The 27,425-nt window shown below is 41.5% G+C and overlaps 2 protein-coding genes across 9 annotated transcripts in view; one reads left to right on the forward strand and one right to left on the reverse strand.

Annotated features, from left to right (window-relative positions):
- Positions 1–714: 714 nt before the first annotated feature.
- LYRM1 (LYR motif containing 1) lies at positions 715–27,202 on the reverse strand. Of its 7 annotated transcripts, XM_037814680.1 has the most exons (6): positions 26,183–26,358; positions 24,625–24,675; positions 14,526–14,654; positions 11,407–11,565; positions 2,854–2,946; positions 715–1,811 (listed from the first exon to the last, which is right to left on the reverse strand). In XM_037814680.1, exons 4-6 carry the CDS (start codon positions 11,563–11,565, stop codon positions 1,695–1,697), a joined length of 369 nt encoding a protein of 122 aa, XP_037670608.1. In that variant the 5' UTR covers positions 14,526–14,654; positions 24,625–24,675; positions 26,183–26,358; the 3' UTR covers positions 715–1,694. The 7 variants fall into 7 exon arrangements, with proteins under 7 accessions (XP_037670608.1, XP_037670609.1, XP_037670605.1 ...); XM_037814681.1 differs by lacking the exon at positions 24,625–24,675; XM_037814677.1 differs by lacking the exon at positions 14,526–14,654.
- Positions 26,255–27,425, forward strand: part of DCUN1D3 (defective in cullin neddylation 1 domain containing 3) — a 40,280-nt gene continuing 39,109 nt past the window's right edge. The window contains exon 1 of one of the 2 annotated variants that reach the window (XM_037814676.1): positions 26,255–26,353. The gene's annotated coding sequence lies outside the window, so the exon portion shown is untranslated. Of the gene's footprint in view, positions 26,354–26,732; positions 26,890–27,425 lie in introns of those variants that run through there. The other variant, XM_037814675.1, reaches the window with a different exon arrangement.

Here is a 27,425-nt window from a genome sequence, read left to right on the forward strand (position 1 = left end):
ATGAATGCACAACTATAGGATGATACTGTGAGCCAGTGATTGTATACTTTGGATGGATTATATGGTGTATGAATATATCACAATAAAACTGCATTAAAAGAAGGGAATATGAAAAAAAAAAATCACCTGAGTTATTCAGAAAGGGATCATGACACAGGCATACCATATCTTGCTTGGTCCACCACTGCCAGTTTTTCCTCCCATGCAGGAACAGATCGCTATTTCTTTGGTTGATCAACAGATGTAGTAGCTGGCGTGAGCTCACAGGCCATATGTTCCCTATGTTGTGTGCACTTTAGAATCATCTTAGGGCACGGAGATACTTCCACAAAGAGATGAGCTCGAAAGAGAGTGACCAAGGAAACTGCAGATTCCCAATTCAAGCTGAGTGGAAATAACAGAACTAAACATTTAAACCTCTCTCTCTCTCCTCACCAAAGACCTATAGCTGCATTTGTGTTAAGGTAAATAGGCACATGTTATCATTACACAGAGTATTATATTCATTCTTCATGTCACTGTCAAACTCTGCAATACTTGCCCTGAGCACGAAATGGCATCCTCACAGGAACAGGTTTTGAGATTGAAATACATGACTTATTTTGAATTAGAGGATTTACATGACAAATATCAAATCTAGGAATGGTTAGAGGAGTAAACTTCTGCTTCTAGGGTCACAAGACCATTCTGAAAAAGAATATAGAGAGAACAAAATTGATGGACATTTGTCTTTATTAGTGATGCCCCTCATCTGTGTTGGTCAAAGGGAATGACTCTGATGGCCAAATGCCATGCCACAGGAATCTCACTTGACTCCACCTAAGCAGAGGTATAAATCATTTGTTATTTTAATCTCTACTTTTTCATTTCTGTTTAGATATCACTTGAGAGCCAGTTTGGTCCTTTTGCAAAAATCATGGTAAGGCAAAATACTCATAATGAATATAGTATGAGTTTCAAGTTATCAGCATCATAAGATGCATAGGCTAATTAGGCAAACATAGGTATTCAACTAAAATATGCACTTCCTTTTTTTGTATGTGTGTATAGGAGACCCATTTCTATGGGTCTCCTATAAAATTTCCATGAAAAACTAATCAATGGGTCTCCTATAAAACTTCTATGAAAGAATGAGTCACCTATAAAATGTCCATGAAAAACTAATCAATCCAATGATGCACTTTTTTTAAGGGTCATTTATCTAGAAATTAAAAGGGTCAAAAAAAAAAAGTAAAAGCAACATCATCCCTCCCTTCCCAAAGCCTACTTTTAAGCAAATCTAAAATCTGAGGGGAATAAAAGGCTAAACGAGTCTAACGGTGGTATATAGATTCACAGTAGCCATCAGAACTTCTGGCAAATGGCTAATTACTCCATATCAGCAGGCATGCGTGGCTAACAGCACTGGCATGAAGAACTCTGTTATCCTTCAGCCTTCCTCCTACAGTCCTCAGTCTTGCTTCAAAATGTGACTTTTGCGAGGATGCAGGGTCTATGACTTTGAGGGCTCATGGCATCTACTCAGGCAGCAAGACCCCGGCAAACTCTAGGGACATGCGGGCACAAATCATGGGGCAAGTACTGAAATCATGGAGGTTCTGAGAAGATATTTGAATTCTTGACATATTTTATCATCTAGTTTACATTCAAGACCCAGTTGGCTCCTCATTCTCAGAAATAAACTTTCTTCTGGGTTACGAAACTTCATCATGAGACTTGAGATATATTGGTTTGGAAAGTTTTCTCAGTTTCTCCTGGTTTCGAAGTCCCCGGCCTTGCAGTGATGTAAGGCCCATTGGAGGCAGATGAATCTGAATAATAATAAGAAAGATGAAATTAATAATCATACAGATAGCAGCAGGTTACATTTGTTGAGGATTTACTAAGTTCTAGGCTCTCTGCTAAGCACCAAATCTATACTAACTCATTAGTTTTTGTAGATTAGAAAATGGAGCCTAAAATAAGTTAAATAACTTGCCCAAGGTTATACATTAAGTGGTGGAACCAGGATTTGAATCCAGATCTGTCTGATTCTAGAGCTTGTGCTCTTCTTTGCTTTACTGCCTACATGGAGGGGAAAAATGACCACAAGGTCACACAGTAAGATGGGAATCCAAAGACCAGGGGTGACAGTAAGTGTGTGTATACAGAGATTCAGTGCTTGGTAGAAAACTGGAAATTACCCAAATGCCTACAAATGGGGAGCTGATTAAATTATGGCACATTCTTATAATAGCATACAACGCAACCATTTACAAAGATTAAGGTAGAACTCTGCATAAAGTGAAATAAATAGGCAAACAAAGCAGTAAGCCCAGTATGATCTCGATAAAAGGCTAAATAGATCTATTACCAAACAATTAGGTTTTGAACCAATACAATATGAAAATATTGTTTATGTAGGTCAAAAAGCTGAATTATCTGCAATTTGACAGGGTCCAACCTAACAGTTACAGAATATTTGACAATTCTACAATTTTCACTTTCTATTTGACGTGTTCCTTTAATGTTTGAACTTCATTATTGTCTTAACAACAAACATGTCTTTTATAATAAAGAAAACAAAAACATTTCCATGAAAAAAAGGTGAAGATTAAAAGAGAAAGCTATGTGAATGCGAGCTGGTCTTCCCTTCTGTATGTGGGGAAGTTGTACAGTAGGAGAAATCAGGTGTTCACTGACAATTTAGTTTGCTGCAAAGGGTTGGTGGCATGCAAGGATAGCTTATTTCCAGCGTGCCTCTTACGAGAGCTCTAAGCTTCTTAGCAAGCACTACCCCTCTCGGCACACACTTTTGGAAATAACTGGGTTGAGAAGGATTAGTATCCACCACATGTTTGGAGTCACACTTACTGGTCTTGGATAAGGAATCTGGTAATGCAGTCCAATTTCAATCCTGGCTGTGCATTCATCTATACACTGTTTAATCAGGTCTTTGTCTGTAAGCTATTAAAAGGGGAAAACAGGTGAGGCTGTTAGCATCTTTCTAATGCTACAAAAAATACAGATGCACATTTTCTTAAAATTTTCCTGTTCACTAGCTGTGCTGGTTTGAAGTTGTTATGTACCCCAGAAAAGGCCATGTTCTTTTAATCCATTCCTGTAGGTGCAGAGCCTATTGTGGGTAAGACATTTTGATTAGGTTGTTTCAATTGAGATGTGCCCTGCCCAATTCAAAATGGGTCTTAATCCTTTACTGGAGTCCTTTATGAGGATAAAAGACAGGAAAAGCCAAGAGAACTTAGAGAGAAAAGCCTCGGAGACACTGAGAGAGAAATACCCGCAGAAGCTGAAAGAGCCACTGAAGCTAGAACCTGAAAGCAACAAAACCCAGGAAAGAAGGACCTGCAGATACCACCCATGTGCCTTCCTATGTAACAGACGGGTCCCAGATGCCAGCAGCCTTTCTTCAGAGAAGGTACCCTCTTGATGATGCCTTAATTTGGACATTTTCACAGCCTTAGAATTGTAACATGTAGCCTAAACAATCCCCATTGTTAAAAGCCAGTCAATTTCTGTTATATTACATCTCAGCAGCTTTAGTAAACCAAACACTAGCTAATGAGTTAAATAAAAAGTAGTTTAATATAAAATTTACTGTGGAGTAAATTTTAAAAAGTGTTGAAATAGGTACTTATTCTGGTTTGCTAATGCTGCCATTTTGCAAAACACCAGAAATAGATTGGCTTTTGTAAAGGGGGTTTATTTGGTTACAAAGTTACAGTCTTAAGGCCATTAAGAGTCCAAGGTAAGGCATCGACAATAGGGTACCTTCTCTGAAGAATGGCCATTGGCACCCAGGAAATCTCTGTTAGCTGGGAAGGTACGTGGCTGGTGTCTGCTTGCTTGTAGGTTGCATTTCAAAACGGCATCCTCCAAAATGTCAGTGTCAGCTTCCAATGGCCGTCTTCAGATGTGTCTCTTGGCTGCAGCACCTCTCCAAAATGTCACTCTTAGCTGCTCCCACCTGCTCTGAGGTCCCTCTGTTTGTGAGTTCTTTTTATAGGATTCCAGAGATTAAATTAAGACCCACCTTGAATGGGCAGGGTAACACCTCCATGGAAATTATCCAAAGGTTTCATCCACAGTTGATTGAGTCACATCTCCATGGAAACACTCAATCAAAAGATTCCAACCCAATCAATACTAATACATCAGTCCCCACAAGATTGCATCAAAGATAATGGCATTTTGGGGGACATAATACATCCAAACCAGCACAGTACTCTGCACATGGTAAAAATAATTCAAATACTACAAAGGATATAGCATGAAAAATAGGTCTCCCTCTTTCCCCCATTCCCCAGTTCTCACTTTCAGGTGTCCTTCCAGGAATATTTTATGCACATATAGACAATGTATATAGAGGCCTAGTTTGGTTTTTTCCTCTTATTCAAACAATAGTTTACTTTGTGTCAAAGTTTGCTTTTGCACTAACAACATAAGTTGGAGCTCCATCTGTATTCATATATATAAACTGCCTCTTTTTAATAGCTGCATAAAATTCCAGCATAAGACTGTACCATAATTTATTTAACCAATCCCCAACTGATGGACATATATAATCTTTTGCCGTAAGAAGCAATTCTGCTGTGGATCCCTATAAATTTTGTGTGTGTGTGCTCAAATATATCTAAAAGATAAATTCTTAGAGAAAGAACTGCTGGGTCAAACAAAGGGTACATGTTCATGCATTTTTAATTCTCACAGATATTCCCAAATTACCCTTAGAGACTGCACCAATATATATGCTCCCAAGGCTATATGGAAGTCTTCCCCACACTCTTCCCCATGTTGACTAAGTTTTAAAGTAACCCAATTATTTCTGCAAGTGCTGTCCAGAAATCCTCTGAATAAGCCATTGGAGAATGATCTATTATTTTGAACCGTAAACTGCCTTGGCTCATTGGTATGGGGAAGAAACAGCTTTTGAAATTGCCAAACAGTCAAACTGTGGTAAGCTAGTTTCAAGTAAAGGCACACCTTGTTTATTGGGCTCCACTTTATTGTACTTCGCAGATAGTGTTTTTTTTTTTTTACAAATTGAAGGTTTGTGGCAACCCTGAGTCATGCAAGTCTACTGGCTCCATTTTTCTAATAGTATGTACTTATTTCATGTCACTGTGTCACATTTTAATTAAGGTATAAACATTACTTTTTTAGATGTAATGCTATTGTAGACTTAATAGACCACGGTGTAGTGTGACAAAGCTTTTATATGAACTGGGAAACCAAAAAATTTGTGTGACTTGCTTTATTGCAGTGGTCTGAAACCAAATCTGTACTATCTCTGAGGTCTGCCTATAAGGAAATGAAAAGTTCATTCTGAAAAACAGAAAGTTGGTAGGAGAATGGGGAGAAGCAATTTCATTCTGAGATGGAAAGTTAGTCAACACATGGCTCTGTTAAGCATTTCAAGTGGGCCTCAGAGCAGACTAGAATTGCATCAGCCAGACGACATCCACAGTGAAGTCTGGGCTGGCGTGGCTTGGAAATTCCAAGGGTGTTCCCATCCTATGGTACCTCTTGGAGCAGAGGAGAAGAGTTCTAGGAACATCAATGCATGGAACCATAGCTGAATCCCTCGGGGCAAAGGTTCAACTTTCTGACCTCTGTGCTTCTGAGAAGCTGTTGCTCTGATGTCCACCTTGGGAATAAGACTTTCCTATTCCCATCTGCCCACAGAGATTCAGAGCAATTTGAGAGATATTTTTGGATTATCAAGCTCTTACAGCTAGTGAGATGACCAGAAGCTAACTTATGTCTACATGAGGGATTAGGGAGAAAAAGAAAGTCCTCACACAGGTATGGCTAATGGGGCTGGGAAACCTGGGGCTCCATCTGTCCTTTGAACAAGCTTGAGCTACAGTGCTCCAAACCTCAGTCATTCACGGGCTGCCTGCACAAGTTTCCCATATCCATGTACCACCATGTTGGGGACTGAATCCCCCACAAAAGTCATGCTCAGGTCCCAGCCCCTAGACCCATGGGTATGAACCCATTTGAAATAGGACTTTTGAAGATGTTATTAGTTAAGGTGTATCCAAACTGAATGAGGGTGGGCCTTTCTCCAATATGGCTGAAGTCCTTATAAGCAAAGGAAATTGGATAACAAGAGAGAAGCTGAGGGAAGCAAGAAACTGGGAGTCAACAGGACCTGGAAGAGAAAAGAGAAGATGCCATCATGTGCACTGCCATGTGATGGAAAAGCCAAGACCAAGGATCATCAGCAGTCAGCTCTAGAACACCATTGCTGTGCTGATGCATTGATTCTAAACTCCTCCCTGCCTCAAAACTGAGCCAATGAATTCCTGTTGTTCATTGTATGGTACTGTTTTAGCAGCTCAGAAACTAAAACACACCTATTCTAATATTAATATTTTTCTTTAAATGGACTCTCTCATAAGCAGTAGTATTTGTGAAAGTATGGTCTGATGTTCTACTTTCTTTCTAATACACAGTAAAAACAAGAACATACCTTAAAATTTAAAACCCAGTAATCCTCCCCCCAAATAATCTCATATACCCTCAGTGGTATGCACACCTCCCTCTGGTTCACACCACCTTGAGCCTATCTAAGCAGGGGAAAAGGAAGGATTATTTTAACAACTGAAAACCGAAAGCAGCTCCAGAAAACATTTAAAGAACTTCAGTAGCAGGCAAGCCGAATCAAGAAAAAGGCTACTGTGGCACCTCTTCAAGAGGCTAGGCCAATTTTCCAGTGAGGATCCCTGGTCCCAGTTTCAGAGGGAGCAGAGTCACCCTCGTGCACATACTGGGAGCAGATATGCCTGGCCCAGTCTGTCTAGCAGTGGCCTGATTTGTGGGATTTGCTGCCCTAGAACTTGCCCTGCATGTGGAAGGCAGCTCACTAAGCTCTACTACTGAATGCTATGGGTCAAGTGGCTATCTGAGGCAAGGAAGTGTAGGCTGTACCCTTTTTTCCTAGAAAAGAGGGCACATTCCCATCCATGTAAATAGGGATTCCCAAGGCCATATGCACTTGTCTAAGGCAAGATGCATGCACAGAAAGTTATCAGGGAAGCCCCTATGCTTTGGCCGGGAGCTTTTCTCTAAACCCATTGTATGGTTAAGCCCCAAATGAGAGCACTTACCCAGGTCAATCTGCCAAGACTAGAAAAGGTACTTACTTTTTTCCCTTCTTTTTCTTTTTCTTTTTTTTCATTTTTAGCTCCTGGCGTTCAAGGAAAGCTTAAGGAACAGATGCCTCAGAGTATAAATTCTAGAGATAACACAATAAAACATCAAAGTGCCCAGGTTTCAACAAAAGGTTATAAAACACACAAAGAAACAGGAAACAACAGCCCAACCAAAGGAGAAGATTAAAGTATTAGAAGCCATCTATGAGAAAGATCAGACCTGGGACATTCCAGACAAAGCCTTTTTAAAAAATGGTCCTAATATGCTCAAAGAGTAAAGGAAAACATGTACAAAGAACTAAAAGAAATCAGGAAAACAACAGATGAATATAAATAGACTATCAATAGAGAGACAGAAGGTATGAAAAGGAACCAAACACAGCTGAAGACCACAGAAACAGAAATCTAAAATTCCCTTAGAGGGGTTCAACAGCAGTTTGGATCTGGCAGAGGAAAGAATGAGTGAGCCTGAAGATACAATTGAAATTATGCAGTCAGTGGAGTAGAAAGAGAAAAGAATGAAGGAAAGGAACAGAGCCTGAGGAACTCATGGGACACCACCAAGTGCACTAATATATATGCTGTGGAAGCCCCAGAAGAAGAGAGAAAGGGACGGAGAGAACATTCAAAGAAATAATGGCTGAAAACTTCACAAATTTAATGAAAGTCATGACTATACACATCCAAGACACTCAATGAACTCCAAATACAATAAACTCAAATAGATTCATGCCAAAGGCAGGAAGGCAATGGGAAGACATATTTAAATGCTGAAAGCAAAAAACTGTTAAATGAGAATTCCATATTTGGCAAAACTGTCTTTCCAAAATGAAGAAGAGATTAAGACATTCCCAGATAAGCAAAAGCTGAGGGAGTCTGTCACTATTAGACCAGCCCTATAAGAAATGCTCAAGGGAATTCTGCAGATTTAAAGCAAAGGACACTAGATGTTCTAGTTTGCTAATGCTGCAGAATGCAAAACACCAGAGATGGATAGGCTTTTATAAAATGGGGTTTATTTCACTACATAGTTACAGTCTTAAGGCCACAAAGCGTCCAAGGTAACACCTCAGCAATCGGGTACCTTCACCGGAGGATGGCGAATGGCGTCCGGAAAACCTCTGTTAGCTGGGAAGGCAGCTGGCGTCTGTTCCAAAGCTCCGGCCTCAAAACGGCTTTCTCCCAGGACGTTCCTCTCTAGCAAGCTTGCTCCTCTTCAAAACATCACTCCCAGCTGCACTCCCTTTTCTCTCTTTGAGTCAGCTCATTTATATAGCGCCACTGATCAAGGCCCACCCTGAATGGGCGGGGCCACGCCTCCATGGGAAGAGCTCATCAAAATCATCACTCACAGCTGGGTGGGGCACACTCCAAGCAAATCTAACCAACACCAAAACTTCTGCCCCACACAAGACCACAAAGATAATGGCATTTGAGGGACACAATACATTCAAACCGGCACACTAGATGACTGAATGAAATCACATGAAGAAATAAAGATCTCTGGTAAAAATAATGACATGAGTAAATATTTTGGATTTATAACTCCACTTTTTACTTCCCAGAGATCTAAAAGGCATATGCATAAAATGTAATGATAAGTCAATGGTTTTGGGCTCATAATGCATAAACATGTAATTTGAGACAAGAACTACATAAAGGTGGGGGTATGGAGGAGTGTGCTGGTTTAGATGTATTATGTCCCCCAAAATGCCATGTTTTTTAATGCAATCTTGTGGGGGCCAATGTATTAGTGTTGATTAGGTAGGAATCTTTGGATTAGGCTGTTTTCAGGGAGATGTGACCAACCCAACTGTGGTTGTGGTTGTGGATCAATACCTTTGATCAGATTATTTCCATGGAGGTGTGGCCCTGCCCATTCAGCATGGGTCTTGATTAGTTTACTGGAGCCCTATAAAAGTTCACAAACAGAAGGACCTCAGAGCAGCTGCAGCTTAGAGAGACACTTTGGAGAATGGCATTTTGAAACACAACTGGAAGCAAGCAAACGCTAGCCACATGCCTTCCCAGCTAACAAGAGGTTTTCCAGATGCCAATGACCTTTCTTCAGTGAAGGTACCCTATTGTTGATGTCTTAACTCGGACATTTTATGGCCTTAAGACTGTAACTTTGTAACCAAATAAACCCCATTTATAAAAGCCAATCCATTTCTGGTGTTTTGCACTCTGGCAACCAGAACAAGTAGTACAGGAACATAGTTTATGTATGTATTGATGTTGAGTTAGCAACAAAGCAAACACGATTATTACAGATTTAGGATGTTAAATTTAAACCCCATGGCAACCACAAAATATCAAGAATATGCAAACTGTCACAGAGGCAGAAAGTAGAGTACAGGTTACCAGAGGTGGAGGGAAGGGGCAATGGGAAGGTAATGCAAAATGTGTGTAGGGTTTCTGTCTGGGGCAAAGGAAAATTTCTAGTAAAGAATGGTGCAACATTGTGAATGTGATTAATCCCCCTGAATGGTATGCCTGGGAGGGGTTGGGATGGGAAGGATTATGTTGTATATTATGTTTCCACAATTGAAAAAAAAAGAGATTATAAAAAGTACAATACATGGGATCTAAGAATGGAGGAGAAAAAGCTCAAAATGACATTATAGGGACAGAAGAAATAACTGGAATAAAAAATGTAAGCTTTATATAAATGTTAAATTTCTTGTACTTAAGGTGATTACATAAGTAATCCTTATTTGTAGGTAACATATATGGAAATAGTATGTGTTCAAAGTGTATGATGTGTGCAATCTGCACTCAAATGCTTAAAGAATGATAGATTATAGATAGATAAAATGACACAGCAAATGTGACAAAATGCAAAATGTTACAAGTTGACAGATCTGGGTTTCTGGATAGGGCGTATGCTGGAGACATCTAAAGGGGTATTGTATTATTTTTGTAACTGTCCTGTAAGTTTTAAATTATTTCAAAATACAAAGTTAAAAAAAAAAAAGCGGGAAACTTCAGGAATTCAGGGAAGAAGGGGATGGTATTGTAGATGAGAGAGTTTCTTTCACTGCATTTGTCCCAGTTGTAATTTTACATGCATTTCTAACACCGAAGCATCTTTGTGGGACCCTCTCTTGGTTTTGCTGGTTTTTTTATCCGCAGCCTCTCATCGAGTGTTTAGCATATGGTGGGACTCACATACATATTGAATGAAAGAATAAGAGCAAAAACTGGTGACAGGAGTTATGACTGAAATGGGTCAGCTGGGAAGGGAGGTGCTATTGGAGAAAGATAAGTTCTGCTTTAGCCGGTTAGGTTTGTGGTGAGGCCCTTTAGGTGGCTGAGGAGAGGCAGAGGCTGGGGGTATTCAGATGTGGGAGTTGGAAACTACAGTGGTTTCACATTCTGAGGGCCTCAGAGCAGAGGAGTGACCTTCCAGGGATGCCTAGAGCTGGCGGAGGGCATGTGGAACAGACAGTGCCCAAAAGGAGACAGAGATGATGTCAGAGAGGAAAAAAAGTCAAGAGAATGGATTGTCAGGAAGTTTCATGAGGGGAACAGCCTTACTGCTGAATCTATTAGATCAATGAGAAGGCGGCAGAAGAAAGGTCAGGAGCTGAGAGTCTCTTTCCATGCTTAGTGCCAAGCAGTCTTTCTAAGGAGCTAATAGCTAATGCTTTATGGTTTGTTGGGATGGCTCAAATCAAGCCTCTTGGAAATGGTTTCTGGCTCCCTGGTGAGTTGGTGTGGAGTTTGGTTAACTAGCTAATGGAGGCACTATTTTATCCAATTATGTGGCCCCAAAGGGCAAACTCACTTTGCTAGCCAAAGAGGCTTGAGTTCAAAGTGGAGTTATGAAGGGAACCCTGTGTCTCATCCTAACCTCTTCCCGCTGAATGGGTTTATATTTGGAGGCTTTAAATAGTTTATGAATTAAAAAAAATTTTTTTAACTGTGTACCTCCTGTGGAAATGGCCAGTAACTGACTCATGGGTAAGGCACAATTTCTCCCCGGAAAACTCTCATTGGCCTGATGGTCACCTGGTTCATGGGGTCTTCTGAAAACTGCTGAAACAAGTAAAAAGAGAAACATGGGCTGGGCTGTATTTTTTGGGGGCTTGATGAGCTTGCTAAGTTGGGCCTCTAGTCCCTTCCTTCACCAACTGTGCCACTCTGATTTGTGCTGTTCAGTCCTCTCATTTGTAGGACAGAAAAGAAATAACAGGGTAAGAACTGCTTCCTTCCCTGCAAACTCCAACTGGGGCCTACTTACATTTTTGTTTTTCTGGAACAGTGTTCTGGCTTCATTTAATATGTACTGTTTTTCTTTAATGGTGTCTTCCATCTGCCCTGATGCTGCCTGCCATTTCCTTGCGAGCCTGAAAATTTTGCGGTAGAGGCCAAGAACTTCTTGTCGCGTTGTTGTTGTCATCTTGAGAACCACCAAAATAGAAGAGGAAAAATTTGCATAAAAATTCAATTTGACAGTAGGCAGCCAGGCAGATGTACATTAAAAAAAAAAAAAATTAAGCTCTTTAATTAGTCTAGAAATAATTGCTCTTTCTCAACAGATCTGTCTGATAGCATTGCCAGACTGGCAAAGTCTCCAGCTATGTACATATTTCTCCACAAACCTTGTTCATCATCCCAGTGATGGCCAGTTTTATGAAAACAGCAGAACAAACACACATGTTGACTAGTCTTTAAACTGGTCTTAACTAGATATCCTAGAAATGATGCTTTTAGCGTATATTCTGGTAAAATTACATCACTAACCTGAGTGCCTAGAAGACATATTTTGTATAACTGAATTTTTTAGGTGAAAGTTAGGATTTAATGCAGAGGTTGCAAACTCAAGTGCATGTAGGAACCTAGCAGGTAACATAAATGAGGGAACCGAGCTGGGTGGGGACAGTGGCTAATTGGAGAGGATGTGCCCCCTTGAAAGGGATGGTCACTACTCAACTCCAGGCAGCTTTGCCATGTGGAAGTGAGGGCCTAGGGATGCCAGGTTCCCTGATAGTTCAAGAATAGGTGATAATCCAGATTTTTTTAAATGAGAAATCTCCCAAAGACAATAATTCATTATTCTTGAAAATGTGAGCACCACACAGGTCAAACAAAATGAGCCTGCAGACTCATTCCAACCAGAGGTTGTCAGATTGCAACCTCTCTTTTAATTCACCATAGCCTTGTGGAAAATATTTCTCAAAACCGTCAGTCTACTTCCTTGTCCACATAAACACTGAACAATGAGTATAAGTGAAAATCTCTCTGATGACTGAAGATCTTCTGGTCCCTCTGAGTTTTCACTCTGAAAGATCGGCTTTAATTTCAGAGGACTTGACTGAATGTGAACTGACCTAAGTATATTCCCTAAAGCTAACGGTATTTTTAAAAGTATAATTCATGCCAGCTGTTATTTTTATTATGAAATATTTCAGATATACAAAAAGATACAGAGAATCAGAAAATTGACAGCCATATATCCACCAAGTACCTTAAAGAATATTAATTATGTATACATTTGAAGCCCCACTATACTTTCTTGTTTTTTATTACTCTTGTGCCTATCTTTATACTTACTATTATAGAGCATTGCTTTGCAAGTTTACAAACTTTATATAAATAGTATTATATTCTTCTGCAACTTGCTTTTTTGTCATTATATTTTCTCATTATATATATATTTCCCATATATTATCATCCATGTTGTTACACGTACAACATTCTCACGGCTAGCTCATACATTCTCACGGCTGTAAATCAGTCCTCTGAATGAAAATATCTCGATTCTGTTGATGGACATTTGGGTTGTTTTTTATTTATGCAAAAACTTCAGCTTATTTCTTTAATATTTATTTCTACAAATAAAAGCATTTTAGGGAAGACAGAAAAAGTGCCATTACTGCAGGATTCTGATTAGTCAGATTTGTAGTAATGAATATTGTACTGCCTTTAACAAATGGCTGGGAAGCAGGCTGGGAAGGCAAGAGGGACAGATTTAGGGAGTGAGTAGCAGGGCCAGGCATTTAGACACCTCACTATGAGTCCTAGGCTTTTCTCAAACAGGCTTGTCAGGATCAGGAAGTAGGATGCTCATTGCCATTTAAGAACATGACCCATTTCCAACCCAGGAGGGAGGCTTCTATGCTTTACGGTGGTCCTAAGCTTATGAGAATTTGGTCAGCTAAAGAATGTAGTTAGAAGCTGGATGAAAGTGTGTTTATCTAGAAATTCTCAGTACCCTAACTGCAAGGAATTCACCTTACAGAAAATTTCTCTTTCGAACATGATTGTCCCTCCTACTTTCCTGACCCTGGTGACATTTCTCGAGCAAGGAGGAATAAACCAAGGCGTAACCATTTGACGAAAAGGCTTGAAAGCACTACTTTACCCAATTCAAAAGTTAAAAGCACCAAAGTTATATTCAACACCAATTCTGAGGTTCATGATGCTTCACAGAAAAAAATGCTGTAAAGGAATTCATAAAAAACGAGAGAGAACATCATGCTTTGTGGCTAATCATAATAAAAACCCAGAAGAGATGATGACATTATTCCTGGTAAGGAAACAGGTTTCTGAGTTTCTGGCTCTCCCCAAAACTCCATGGTTTCATATGAAAATATGTGAGTCAGTTCTGTGAGAGGCAGGGAATCTGTAACTAACATCTATTAATGATTGCTTCACTTCCCTGTCATTAACAGACAAAACTTCCTGGACTGCCTGCCACTTCCGCAGGCAACTGAAGAAGGTCTGGTAAATTAGAACAGCAGCAACCTTCTCCAAATCCTGCCTTTAATTGCTTTCCTTCAACTACTCTTAAGAACCACAGCTTCCAACTGTAACCAATCAGAAGTCATAATCATACACAAGCCCTGCAATTAGGTACTCAAGGTAGCAAGCACTACTAACAATTGGTACTTAATAAGACTCTTTTCAAAACACTTTAATAATGTTTAAGTGTTTTGAAAACTAATCCTGAAAGAGAGATAAGTGATGTCTCCTCTCCAACACTGAGTGACCACCCAAAAAGTTCCAAAGACTTCCAGAGAGAAGGGTCAGAAGCTGTACTTCCCGTTGTGTATTATTAACGAGACCAGCTTACCATATGCTTCCACGCCTGGAGAGAAAGACAAGAAAAATGCTTCTTTTGTTCTTTCCTCACTAAAGGGAACTGTTCTTTCTTGCCTTAGGGGCACATATTCATGTTGTTCCCTCTTTCAAGAAGGCTTTTCTCCCCTGATCCCCAGCTCTCTTTCACCTGACCAACCCCAAACCATCCTTCAGTTCACAGTGAAAACAAGGTGTCTCAGAAAAGCCTTCTTGACTCTCCTCCCCACTGCCCCCACCACACATCACTGGGTCAAGTCCCCCTAATGAGCCCTGTACCTGTGTTTCTTCTTTGTGGCGCTCATCACTCAAGTGTTGGCTTGTTAATGACTGTCTTCCCCCACCAGACCCTAATCTTCAGGGGTACTGGAACCACAGCTGTCTTATTTACTGCTGAATCCTCAGCACCTAGCAAGGAATTCAATAAGTGTTTGCTGATCAAATGAAATGTCTCATGTTAAAGAAAGCCTGTGATTCTAGGAACAGGATCAACCATATATATATAGTAAAGTTTTTTTTTTTTTTCTTTTGGTTTATAGTCTTGTCTTTGCTCCTACAACACAATCATTTAGAAAAACTGCCTTTTTCTGAAGTTTTCCTTCCTTTAGATTCAATTACTTGAAACCAACATTTTTTTCCTCTAAAACTATCAATTGCCTCTAACTATTAATACAAGGCCCAGGTAGTCTTTCCTTCTTCACTAGCATCAGGTGTTGACTTGATGCAATGGGGTCTGCTGGGATTTTTCCACAAGTTACATCAGGAATAGCAACTGTTCCACTGTCCACAACTGAACCGCAGTATCCTCTGGCTATGAAATCTGTTCTTATTTAATTTTTACAGTTCAAGTTTTTAACTTGTATCCTAAGACTGACATTCTTTAAAACTCTCTTTTCACCTTCTTCACCTCAGAGTCCCAAAGGGAGGAAAGACTGGTGGTGAGGTGTGCCTGGAAGCTGGTTTCTTTTCTCGAAATTGTACCTCAAGTGTAAAGAAGGGGCTAAGATGAAAGTCATTACTGAGCACCTACTGTGCCACTAAGGAAGGGCTGATGGATGTAGCTGCTCCATGTTCTGGCCTCTGGTCATAGTTGGGGGAAGTTTCCCCTAATGCATGTGTCTCAAAGATTGATTGGGGAGGTGATTTTAGATGTACAATACAAATATTTATTTTACTAATTGTGATTATTCTAATGTATATTAGAATAAAATAGCCCATCAAACCCAAAATTTACGAGTGTCTCAGATCTACAGTGATTTAAAGCTTCCTTTAAATAAATGTATTTAAATTCTTTTTTTAAAGTTGATTTAAAATATAGGTAAATAATTGCAAAAATTTTGACGGCAGACCCTGAATCACAGAAGTTTGGGAGCTCCTGCCCTAAGGCACCCTGTTGTGTCTAAGGCAGTCCTGCTGTGTTTATCCTGGCAGCCTTGCACTTGGAATGCCATGCCTTTTTTCTGTTACTCACCACTCCCTGCCTAGCAGACACCTATTTGCTATACTTTTGGGAGCAACCCCCTACCCCCTATCCTCCACTTCTATCACAGACCATTATTGTTCTTCTGTACCTATTTCACTACATGACTCTTTCTTCCAAAACACTGAATTCCTTGAGGATAGGGACTGTTTCTTGATCATTATACTACTAATAGTAACAGTTGACATTTGCTTTGTACTTATGCTGTGCCAGATGCTTTGCTGGGTGCTTTACATTTATTAACTCCCATAATCATCACAACTCTATAATGTAGATACTACTATCCCATTTTACAAAGAAAGAAACTGAAGCAAAGAGAGATTAAGTTGCACAAAGTTACAGAGCTAGCAAGAGGCGGGGCCAGATTCAAACCCAATGCTTTTAATCACTCAACCAGACTGCTCAATCTCAATAAATGTTATTGAATGTTTTGTTATTTGATTGGCTTTAAAGAACTTAGCCAATTATGAAAAAGGGAACTACACAATTCCATTCCCTTCCTATACAAAGAGCAAAAGGCAGTTTTTTTCTTTGTGCCTTAACATGATTTGCAATAATCCTTCCTTATAAGATTCCCCAATACCATGTGCCCTTTCCCCATCCTGCAATGCCCTTCTTCAGTAACGCTATACACCAGCACCTTTAAAGGAGGCTGTGCACATGGCTGACTGCTCTGCTCTTCCACTCCCAGCAGCAACCCTGTTCCCTCTGACTCCAAATGCAGCTGACATCACAAAAGAGACACCAGGGCAGGGCTCACTACAGTGCAACCACCCTGCAGGCCTTACTCTTCCCTCCCAAAGATCCATCATCCAGTCACTCAATGAACATTTACTGAGTCTCCATGATGTGCCTGGCATCTGCTAGGTTCTGAGAATACAGTAATAAACAAAAAGCCATGGTCTCTTCCCTCTGAGAACTTATATTCAAGTGGCAAAGGAAGGTGATATAAAGAAAAAAAAAAGATAATTTCAGGTAGTGATATGTGCTCCAAAGGTATTAAACAGTGACATAAAATGAATGAGCAGGGGCAGGGGCTATTTTATTTTGGGTGGTGAGGGAAGGCCTCTCTCAGGAAGTGACAAGTGAGCTGAAGTCTGAAGAAGCCGATGGGAAGAGCTAAGGGAAGAAGAGCGCAGAAGTGAGCAGCAGGAACAAAGGCTCTGAGTGGAAACCAACTTCAAAAATGAATGCAGGGAAAACAAGCAATCCAATTAAAAAATGGGCAAAAGACATGAACAGACATTTTTCTGAAGAGGAAATACAAATGGCTCAAAAACATATGAAAAAATGCTCAACTTCACTGGCTATTAAGGAAATGCAAATCAAAACCACAATGAGATATCATCTCACACCTACCAGAATGGCCATTATCCAAAAAACAGAAAACGACAAGTGCTGGAGAGGATGTGGAGAAAGAGGCACACTTATTCATTGCTGGTGGGAATGTAGAATGGTGCAACCACTCTGGAAGACAGTATGGAGGTTCCTCAGGAAGCTAAATATAGATTTGCCATATGACCCAGCTATTCCATTGCTAGGTATATACTCAGAGGAACTGAAACTTAAGACAGAAACAGACATTTGTAAACCGATGTTTATTGCAGCATTATTCACAATTGCCAAGAGATGGAAACAGCCCAAATGTCCATCAAAGGATGAGTGGATAAACAAATTGTGGTATATACACATGATGGAATATTATGCAGCTGTAAGACAGAACAAAGACATGGATCATGTAATAATGTGGATGAACCTTGAGGACATTATGTTGAGTGAAGTTAGCCAGAAACAAAAGGACAGATTCTGTACGGTCTCACTAATATGAACAGACATTAATGAACAAACTTTGGGAGTTAAAAGCTGACAACACAGGCAACCAGGAGATAGAAAGAGGGCAGAGATCAGCCATTTGATGCTGAAGGACTACAGAATGTTTAAGATTGATTGCATAGATCCAGAAATAGATAGCATAATACTGTGTGATGGTAGCAGAGTATTGTAAGTACACTGAACAAAGATGTCTGTGAGTAAAGCTGAAAGAGGTGGGATAGGAGAATGTATGACACCAGAGGTAAAGATAGATGATAAAGACTGGGACTGTATAACGTGGCAAAAACTGGAGTGGCCAATGACTGTTACTAAATATACAAATATAAAAATGTTTTTGCATGTGGGAAAGCAAATGAATGTCAACCATGTAGAGAGTTGAAAAGGGGATGGTATTCAGGAAAAAACATAATCAAAGCAAACTGGAGTTTATGGTCAACAGTAACATTGTAATATACCACCATTAAATGTAACAAAGGCAATATGCCAATGCTAAATGTATATGAGAGGGGGATATAGAGGAGGAATATGGGATTCTTGGTAGTGGTGTTATTTGCTGTCCTTACTAGTATATTGTATTGTATGACACGTTATTTTTCTTTTTATCATTTTTTTCTTATTGCTAAAAAAAAACAATTTTTCTTGTAGTAATCAATATGTTCAAGTGCTGATTGTGGTGATAAATGTACAACTTTATGATGATACCATAACAACTGATTGTACACTGTGGATAAATGTATGGTATGTGAATATAACTCTATAAAATTATAGGAAAATATATATATAGGAGTAAAAGTTTTGGAGAAAACATGGTGAGAGGGATGATGCCTCACCAATATGGACTAACTACAATGTGTAAACTCAGAATTGAATCTTAGAACATAGCCTAACGTGGACATAATAATTGCAATAGTCCCTAGATTGTAAGCTCTTACAGCAGTTAACTCTATCCCTGAATTGTAATGCCTATCTCTAAACTTTGAGATGCTGAGCCCCTAGCGTATAACCTGATTGGTCTCTGGAACAATGCATATCTCTGAGACACCTGAAACTCAGAGCTAGAGCTCGGCAGATATGATTGTCAGTATTAGTGCATACAGCCACTGTCAAAAAAAAAAAAAAAAAAAAAAAAAAAGGCTGAAAAAGAGCCCAGACTTCAATTAGTGATATGAATGAAGCAGGTCTGGTTAAGACCAGGGCAAGCCAGGCTAAAGGATAAAGGTTGAAACTGATTGTGTTTTAAAACTTCAACTTTCATATGAGACCAAGGGAAAAGATATCTATTTGGTACAGGATCTAAATTTTCTAAACGGTACAACTCTACAGTCGATTTGTTCAGACACCACAATTGCATGGAACTTTGAATAGGAGGTGAGATACGGTAGGTTAGTATAGGCTGGAGTGAAATAGTGGCACATCCTAGAGTAATTTGGGCAGACAATAAAAAATATACTTACAGCCTCCCCCTCCCCAGCCCCGAGGATCTGGGGGAAGGTGCGGATGTGTTGGACATCCTCACCTGGACTGGTGTTGATGTTGTCACAAACATTGGGACTGGCGGTTTGATGTGCTGAGCCCTTGAGCATGGGACTTGCCCTTATGAAGCTCATTACCACAAAGGAGAGTCTAAAGTTGTATGTAATGGTGCCTAAGAGTCTCCCCCTGAGTACCTCTTTGTTGCTCAGATGTGGCCCTCTCTCTCTCTAACTGAGCCATCTCGACAGGTGAACTCGCTGCCCTCCCCTCTACGTGGGACCCAACTCCCAGGAGTGTAAATCTCCCTGGCAACGCAGAGTATGACTTCCGGGAATGAATGTGGACCCAGCATCGTGGGACTGACAGTATCTTCTTGACCAAAAGGGGGATGCAAAATGAGACGAAATAGTTTCAGTGGCTGAGAGATTTCAAATGGAGTCGAGAGGTCACTCTGGTGGACATTCTTATGCACTATATAGATAACACCTCTTAGGTTTTAATGTATTGGAATAGCTAGAAGTAAATACCTGAAACTACCAAACTCCAACCCAGCAGTCTGGACTCCTGAAGACAATTATATAATAATGTAGATTACAAGGAGTGACAGTGTGATTGTGAAGACCTTGTGGATCACACCCCCTTTATCTAGTGTATGGATGAGTAGAAAAATGGGGATAAAAACTAAAGGACAAATGGGGTGGGATGGGGGGATGATTTGGGTGTTCTTTTTTCTCTTTTATTTTTTATTGTTCTGGTTCAGAGATGGATTGTGGTGATGAACGCATAACTATGTTATCACACTGTGGACAGTGGATTGTATACCATGGATGATTGTATGGTATATGAATGTATTTCAATAAAACTGAATTTAATAAAAAAAAAAAAAAATGAATGCAGGGGAGATGAAGCCACAGGTCGGCAGAATCCAGCACAGGTTGGGAGGGTGGGCCTTGGAAAAGAGTTTGGCTTGTACTCTAAGAGCAAAAGAAAGATAGTGGTGGATTTCAAGCAATAGAGTAAAATGGGCTGATTTATATTTTTAATAACATGCTGGATTTCAAACTATTTTATAAGTATTTACAATTTTATCAATCTTGCAGATGGCAAAGCAAGAATCTTGCCTAATATCACCTAATTGTCAGAAATCAACATTAAAAGCCAAAAAGGCTGGATTATTATTTCTCTGACCATAAACTTTTCCTTGCTATTGCTTTTTTTCCTGGCATCAGTAATGGAGACTCATAATGAAAAATGATCAATTTCTTAAAAACAACAACAACAAAAAAAACAACCAACAAACACTCATTCTTCTGCTCCCCGCTCACACTTTAGTAAGTAAAGTGAAAGGGTCTGGGAACCACACAGCTGGGCATTTGTGGTTCTGACTAGTATTTGATATGTGAGATCTAGTTTGACAGAAGGCCTGTGGAAAGATTTGCTAAAACTAGAGGCTTCATCCTCATCACCATCTTTATCTACCTTTGGGACGATTCTCTCCACCTTTGGAAAGACCATCCTAGCATGAACACTTACACGCTTCACAGCAAATACGAAAATTCCCTTTCCCCAGATGAAATTTATGTAAGTATGACTCTGGTCTCAGGAATGTCAAAACTCCAAGTGTTGTACTCTCATGAGACTTTTGCCTTCTACCAAAGAAAAAGTGTTCCAGCACAAACAAGAGAATGGACAAAAAAAGGCAAGGGGAATTATCTCTGGCTTCTGAGTCTCTAGAGTTGAAGGAAAGGCCCTTTTCCATTCTTTCAAGGGAGACCTGCCTCTAGGTAGAATTTGTTTTTCTCTTATCATTTTATAACAAAGACTGTATTATAGCCAAATTTCTCTCATTACTTTATTATGTTTTTTTTTTTTAGGGTGTTGGGGGCAGAGATATTGTGAAATCCACCCAAACAAAGTCATTGGCTTCTATGTTCATTTTTATGCATTAGTGATAGGACCTACTATATCTTGCTGCCCTATTCCTTTAGATCTGGGACAACTCTTTGCCAAACAAAGGCCCCAACTCACACACCTTAAACACCCTTTCTTTGCCAAGCTGCTGCATTCTCTTTCAGGTTTGATATCATTTCTTATGGGGTACCTTCTTCAGGCTGAGACTGGGTCAGTGTCCCTCCTATGTGTACCAATGGTACCTTTAGGTTACCCTATCACATTCGTCCTACTTTATTGTAATTTTCTGTTTAACTTACTCCACTACTGTGTGTGTGTGTGTGTGTGTGTGTGTTTGTGGTGGTGATAAGAGTGGGTGAGTGAGGAAATGGATGGTGGTGGTGGTAATGTGTTTCATTCTTTACACTCCTAGGCCTGGCACACAGTTGGAGGTTGAGAAAGATTTGTTAGAGGAATACATTTATACACCCAGAATGATCACCAGTAATGTCCATTCTCATCCTGAGATAAATACAGATAGTATTTGGGCCAGGTTTCCCAAGCCCCAGAACACTTTCAAATACCAATTAACTCTCACAATGATGTTTTCAAGAGATGTGGGTGTCAGAGTAAGGAATTGATGTCACAGTGTTATTTTTCTGGGCTGGGGGTGAGGGTGGGGAGGGGGCTTGTTCCATCTAGGGAAGCATAAGATACTGCTATGACATAACCTACACCACTCTTAAGTTCTCTAAGGTATTAGATATGTCCACTAGACTTAAAAGCTTTACCATGTTTCTGAGAAGCTTGGAACCAAACATATAGATAAAGGCGGTTCTGATACATTTTTCCTTAAAAATAATCCTTTTGGGGAATAAGGTCCACTGCATCCAATAATCAGAGGTCAAAACAACCCAGAAAATTGTAATTTAATGCGTTTGTCATTTGGAAACCTCTAGAGAACTGAAGTACTCTTGATAATGCCAAAGCAATCAGGTTTTCTTGCCCTGCACGGTACAATAGGAAATGACTGTCTTGGTTTTAAGCTCTCAAGTTTTCCACATTTGTAAGAGACAGGAAAAAATAATACAAAGAATGAATGCATGGGCTCTGGGATGGTCAGGCCTAGCTTTAAATTCTGACTTCACCCCAAAGGAAAGTTGTCAACCTTCCAGTCTCCATTTCTTAAAAAAATGTAAAGTGGGGTAAACAATAGTACCTTCTTCAAAGAGTTATTCTAAGGATTTTTCATGAGATAATCCATGTAAATCACTTAGCACTGAGAGTTAACAAAGGCAAATGTTACCAGAATGGGAGGAAATAAAGGGGGAACAATACAGCCTTTTATCTATTTAATGCGTTGTCTGCTGAGAAGGGAAAAGAAATGTGTTGCCTGTTGACCAATTGACTGCTTTGTGGTAGTAATGGATTTTCCTAATGCTGTTTCCCTCTGATCAGTAATAATCCCTGTACAGTAAAGGGCTATTGTTCTTTGGTATGAGTAAATAACCCAGTTGCAGGCAGGCACCGCTTATCTTCAGACTACAGCTCAAACTTCTGACTGGAAATACAATGCAGGTGCCAACACCAAAAGCATCACCAGGCTTCCCTATTTTCCTTCCTTTATCTCTTACTCCTTGCTTATCCTTTGGTGTGCTTTCCCCCAGAGCTGATACACTCACTACTTTTTGGTGTACAAAAAGTAGTATCCCTTCCAGCTAAACAGCATCTCATACATCCCGGTCCTTTCCCCCTCGCCCCTCCCCCCATCAAGGGCTCGAGCGCAGACGCACACGCACACACACACACACACACACGCACACTCACACGTACACTCACACCATGGGCTTGTTTCCTGTCTTGGATTCAACTGTTGGTTCCTAGAATATAAAAAGGGAAGTGTAATACCACACACTATTTAGAAAATCTCAGGATATGCCCTGTGGACTTAATCATACCATGGCTATTCTCCGAAACAGCATTTTTTTACACAGAAAGTGACAAGAATAGGGTGTATCAGAGACAGGGGGCAGGAAGGAGAGGGAACATTGTATTTTTATTTTACTTAAAGGAAAAGAAATTAGGTTAGGCCCTGTAACATGGGAAATCTTCAGAATGCAGGGAAAAACCAAAAATTTTCCTGTCTGACAGACTGCTAAACTAACGATCCCCAACAAGAGCATATGAGGGAAGAACACATTCTAAATATCACACTTGGGTAGGGGAACTCCAATCAGGCTTTTGTAACTGGGAAAGAACCACGATTTCCCCTCTCAGGGGCAGAAATTCTGACTGGAAACCAAGATTGGATCCCTCAATTCAAAAGTAATGGAAGTATCTGTTTCCTTATCAGCCTATTTTAAGAGACAACGGCTAGGGAAGAGCCAGTGGGAGGTGGTGAGAACCGGTCACCAGAAGTAGGAGACAGCCTTAGAAGTGTATGGGAGGGGCTGGAACAAAGAAGAAAACTAGGCCAACCCCACTCATTTGTTCATAACTACCCAGTTGGGATTTTCAACCCACCACAGGCATTAGGAAAGTTGGAGACCACAAAACACGAATTTAAATTCTTCCTTTACAATAATTTTCTAAGGAATCAGGATAGGAAACTGACAAAAGGGCTCAGGTGTAACTCTAGAAACAGCTAGAGCTTTCTAGCACTGGAGCCTTGATGTAAGCATATGATAAATAACTGTTCTCTGTGCAGGGGTCCTTGCCTTCATAACAGCTTCCAAGTACCCTCCACGTATCAAATAATTATCAAGCAACTTTTCTCATTTGCAGGAGCACTGAAGCTCCTCACTAGACTAAGTCCCTTGAGAGTAGGATCATCTTCAAGTGCACAGAAAGACCAGCACCCAGGACTAAGAGGTCCTCTTGGGGTGCAGTTCTGACCAAGAGAACTGTGATAGCTTTTGGGCATTTGCAATGTGATTAATGCATCTGAGGAACTGAACTTTAAATTTTATTTAATTGTTAAATTTAAATAGTCACAGACTGCTAGTGGCTACTTAAATACACATAGGGATCAGCCGGTTAGTGAGTAAGTGCAAACTCGAGCATGAACCATGCACAAATGGGGAAACAGCTCATTTGCTGTGTAGAAACCTCATGTCTGGTGTTGCCAGATTGTCTGATTTTTCAAATGAAGCAGAAAATCTGGACTTTGATGTCCAATTTTTAAGTCAGCAAGTAGATTACAAAGGAAATTCAATTTGCTTTGTGGGCCAAACAATAAATTTGTGGGTAGAACCTGTCTTGCCAGTCTTCAATCTCTAATGTAGGCCGAATCCATCAGCTCAGAGTGGCCTTACCCAAGACCACTCTGCTGGTCAGTGGCAGATCTTAGACTGAAACCTGGCCTTCTGATAGACACCCTTTTCCACCATGTCACAAGATTGACTATATCTAGACTGTGGTGGTGGCCATAGCGGTGGCAGCAGCAGAAGGGACAAAAACCCCTTTGTAAGAAGCTATCACATTCCATGGCTGATAATTTATGAATGCAGTGTTCCTACTATTGTGTTCCTACCAAGCTAAAACCACATGCTGGGCCCTACAGGCAATGCTCCGTACTCTTAGGAGCCAGCAGGACACAAAGAAGAAATAGTCCCTGCTGTCAAAGAGTTTAGAGTTCACAGGGAGAAAGACATGTAAATAAATAACAAGTAAAGTCAGGCTTGCTATAATTGAGGCAATTACCTGTGCAGAAGTCCAAAGGAGAGGAAGAGAGGGCAGAGACTCCAGCCAGACCTTAGACAATGAGTAGAAGCTGGTCAGTGGGGGGAGAATGCGTCTCACTGATTAGAAGGATGGGTCCTATTATTCTGATATTATGGGCATATCCTTCTTTTATCTTCGAGGCTCTGTCTGCCTCAAAAGTCTCCTTTGCTGGCTTCCTTTTCTCTGTGTAACCTCTAAATGTTCAGAGACCCAGGGAATTTAGTCTTGGGCCTTCCTCTTTGATTTAGTTACATCCTTTTCCTAGGTGATCTATGTTCTCACAACACCCACATATATTATCTCTAACTATGTCTTTTCCTCTAACTTGTGTATCTAATTTCTTGACATCTTCTCTTGGATGAATAGTGGACTTATCAAACTGTGAAACATGAGTCCAAGGATTGACTCCCTGGGGTGTCACTGCTGTATTTATACTCCAATAAAACCTAATATGTTCAAAAGAGAACTTATGATATTCCTTTCCAAACTGTTTTCCTTCTGGTCTTCTCCAATAGGAGTCATCCTTGGTTCTTCTCTCTCCCATAGACCTCCCGTCCAATTTGGCAGCAAGTCCTGCAAGATTGACTCCAAAATGTATTCTGAATCTAATGCTCTCCATTTCCACATGACCAGCACCACCTCTCCCTAGGCCTACTGCAATAGGCTCCTCCACCAGCTTTAAAGATATAAATCAGGTCAGGTCACTACCCTTTTGAAAAACCCTCAGAGGGTAAACCTCTCGTGGCCTAAAAGGCCCTGCCACTTCTCCAACTTCATCACAGACCACTCTGCCCCTTGCTCTTTCTGCTCCAGCCACAAAACCTTCTCGTCTCCATTTCCTCCCTTAGAACCTTTCAACTGGCTCTTTTCTCCATCTAAGAAGCTCATCACCTGTCTTCCCACTTCTTCCTTATCTGGGCATTGCCTCCTCTGAACAGCCTTAACCGATTTAGAGCGGCCCTTGCCCCATCCTTTGTCATTTCACCCTGTATTACTGTCTTTGGGGCATTTCTCACTTGCTGATATCTTCTTTATTGATTTGTTAACTTGTTAACTCTCTCCTGCACTCGAACGGAAAGTCAAGGAGCAGGGTCGTTGTCTGGTACTTAAGTCTGTTGATGAGGAAACTATGAAGCTGGCGCTCCCTGTCCTAGAACGTTTCCGTTCCTCTATGGGGCCTCATTTAGGTCAATCTTGCCTGGCCAGACACCTCTCTCCCCCGCACGCTGGGAAGAAGGGAATCGCCTATACATCTACCATGTACATTTAGGAATCTAAAAGATTCAGAAAAGTTTCAGATGAGCCCCAAAACTGTTCTCAGCGTCCCAAACCAGGCCTCCACTTCCTGGCCCACTGAGGCAGTTTCCCAAGGCCAGAGGAGATGACACCCAGTCGCCCCCGCGAGGCTGGGGTCACACAAGCGAGTCTCCTAGCAACGCCGCGTCCCCACCCCCACCCCATCCCTACCCCTGGGAAGCCAACCCCTTCCCCCAGTCTCCCGCGCCTGAGAGTCAGCGTCTCCATCCCCTACACTCACTCTGCGTCAGTCCTGCCTTTCCCCACCCACAAAAGCGCCACAGCCCCCGGCGGACAGGGAGGAGGCGGCGCCGAAGGGCCAGCGGAGCCGCGGCGGACAGAAATCGGGCAGGTCCGGTAGGCCATGTCGGACCAAACCACTAGGCGGACCTCTGTGGGAGCATAGTCCCAGGTCAGGATTAGTTTCAAGCCTCCCCGAACTTCTAACTTTACCCCACCCTCCATCGTATACTCAACAATATAGTCAACCTCATCCGCTCCCTATTTTCCCTTGACCTCTTTCGCCATCCTTCCTTCTCCCCCCATTCCAGCCAAAAGAGTGGTCCCGCCCAGCTCCTCCTTAGCCCTCTCACCCTGTCGCTCGGTCTTTGCCCTTACTTGGCGACGGCTTCGTACGTCGTTGCGTACGTCGTGGCGCAATCACCCACCTTCCCCGCCCCTCTCCCTCCTATTCTCCCTCCTGGAGCGGGCGGCCGGCGGGGTTACCGGAAGTGATGATGCGAGAGGCGATGGAGGGGGCGGGGCCTCAGGGCGGCCGCCGCCGGTGGGCCGCAGATGAGGAGGAGGCGGTGGCAGTGGTGGAAGAAGAGGCGGCAGCGGCGGGGTTAGGGAGTCTGGAAACGCAAGCGGGGATGGTAGGTGGCTTGGATCCGCCGGGCCGCCGTCGTTTCCAGAAAGGGTTTGACTGGAGGAACCTCTGGAGCAGCTGTGAGTTTGGGGGGAGTGAGGAAGAGGGGGAGCATTGAGAATTGAAGGGGCGGGGGTTGGGTACCTTCGAAAATGAGGTGGTAGTGGTGGAAGGGGAGGGGTGAAAATTTGCTCCTGGTCGGGACTGGTCCCTTCGGAAGAAGAGGCTGTTAGGGGAGCCTGTGGCGTGTCAGCCGCAGAGCTCAGAAAACTTACCTACTGTTCCTACCTCCCCGCCGCCGCCAGCACCCCTCAACCCAGGGCCTGGGAATCCGGGGCCGGAGCTGCCCGGGAGAGGGTGCAGACAGGTCCTATGTCCCGGGTAAGTGCCGGGAGGTGGTGGGTCAATCTCCAGCTCCCTCCGCCCTTATTTCCCTCCCCACCCCCATCCTTCTCTTTAATTATTAACAGCCCTGGAATTAAGGGGCTCAGACCTGAAGGCCTTTCTGTGCACCTTTGCTATGAACGATAGCCATCTGTGCTTGAGGTAATAGGGCTGGAGGCTTTGCCTGTATCCTGTATAGGAAGTGGGACGGAGTGACCAATGTATTTTTTTT

Source organism: Choloepus didactylus, chromosome 21 (assembly GCF_015220235.1).
Source record: "Choloepus didactylus isolate mChoDid1 chromosome 21, mChoDid1.pri, whole genome shotgun sequence".
NCBI classification, from domain to species: Eukaryota; Metazoa; Chordata; class Mammalia; order Pilosa; family Megalonychidae; genus Choloepus; species Choloepus didactylus.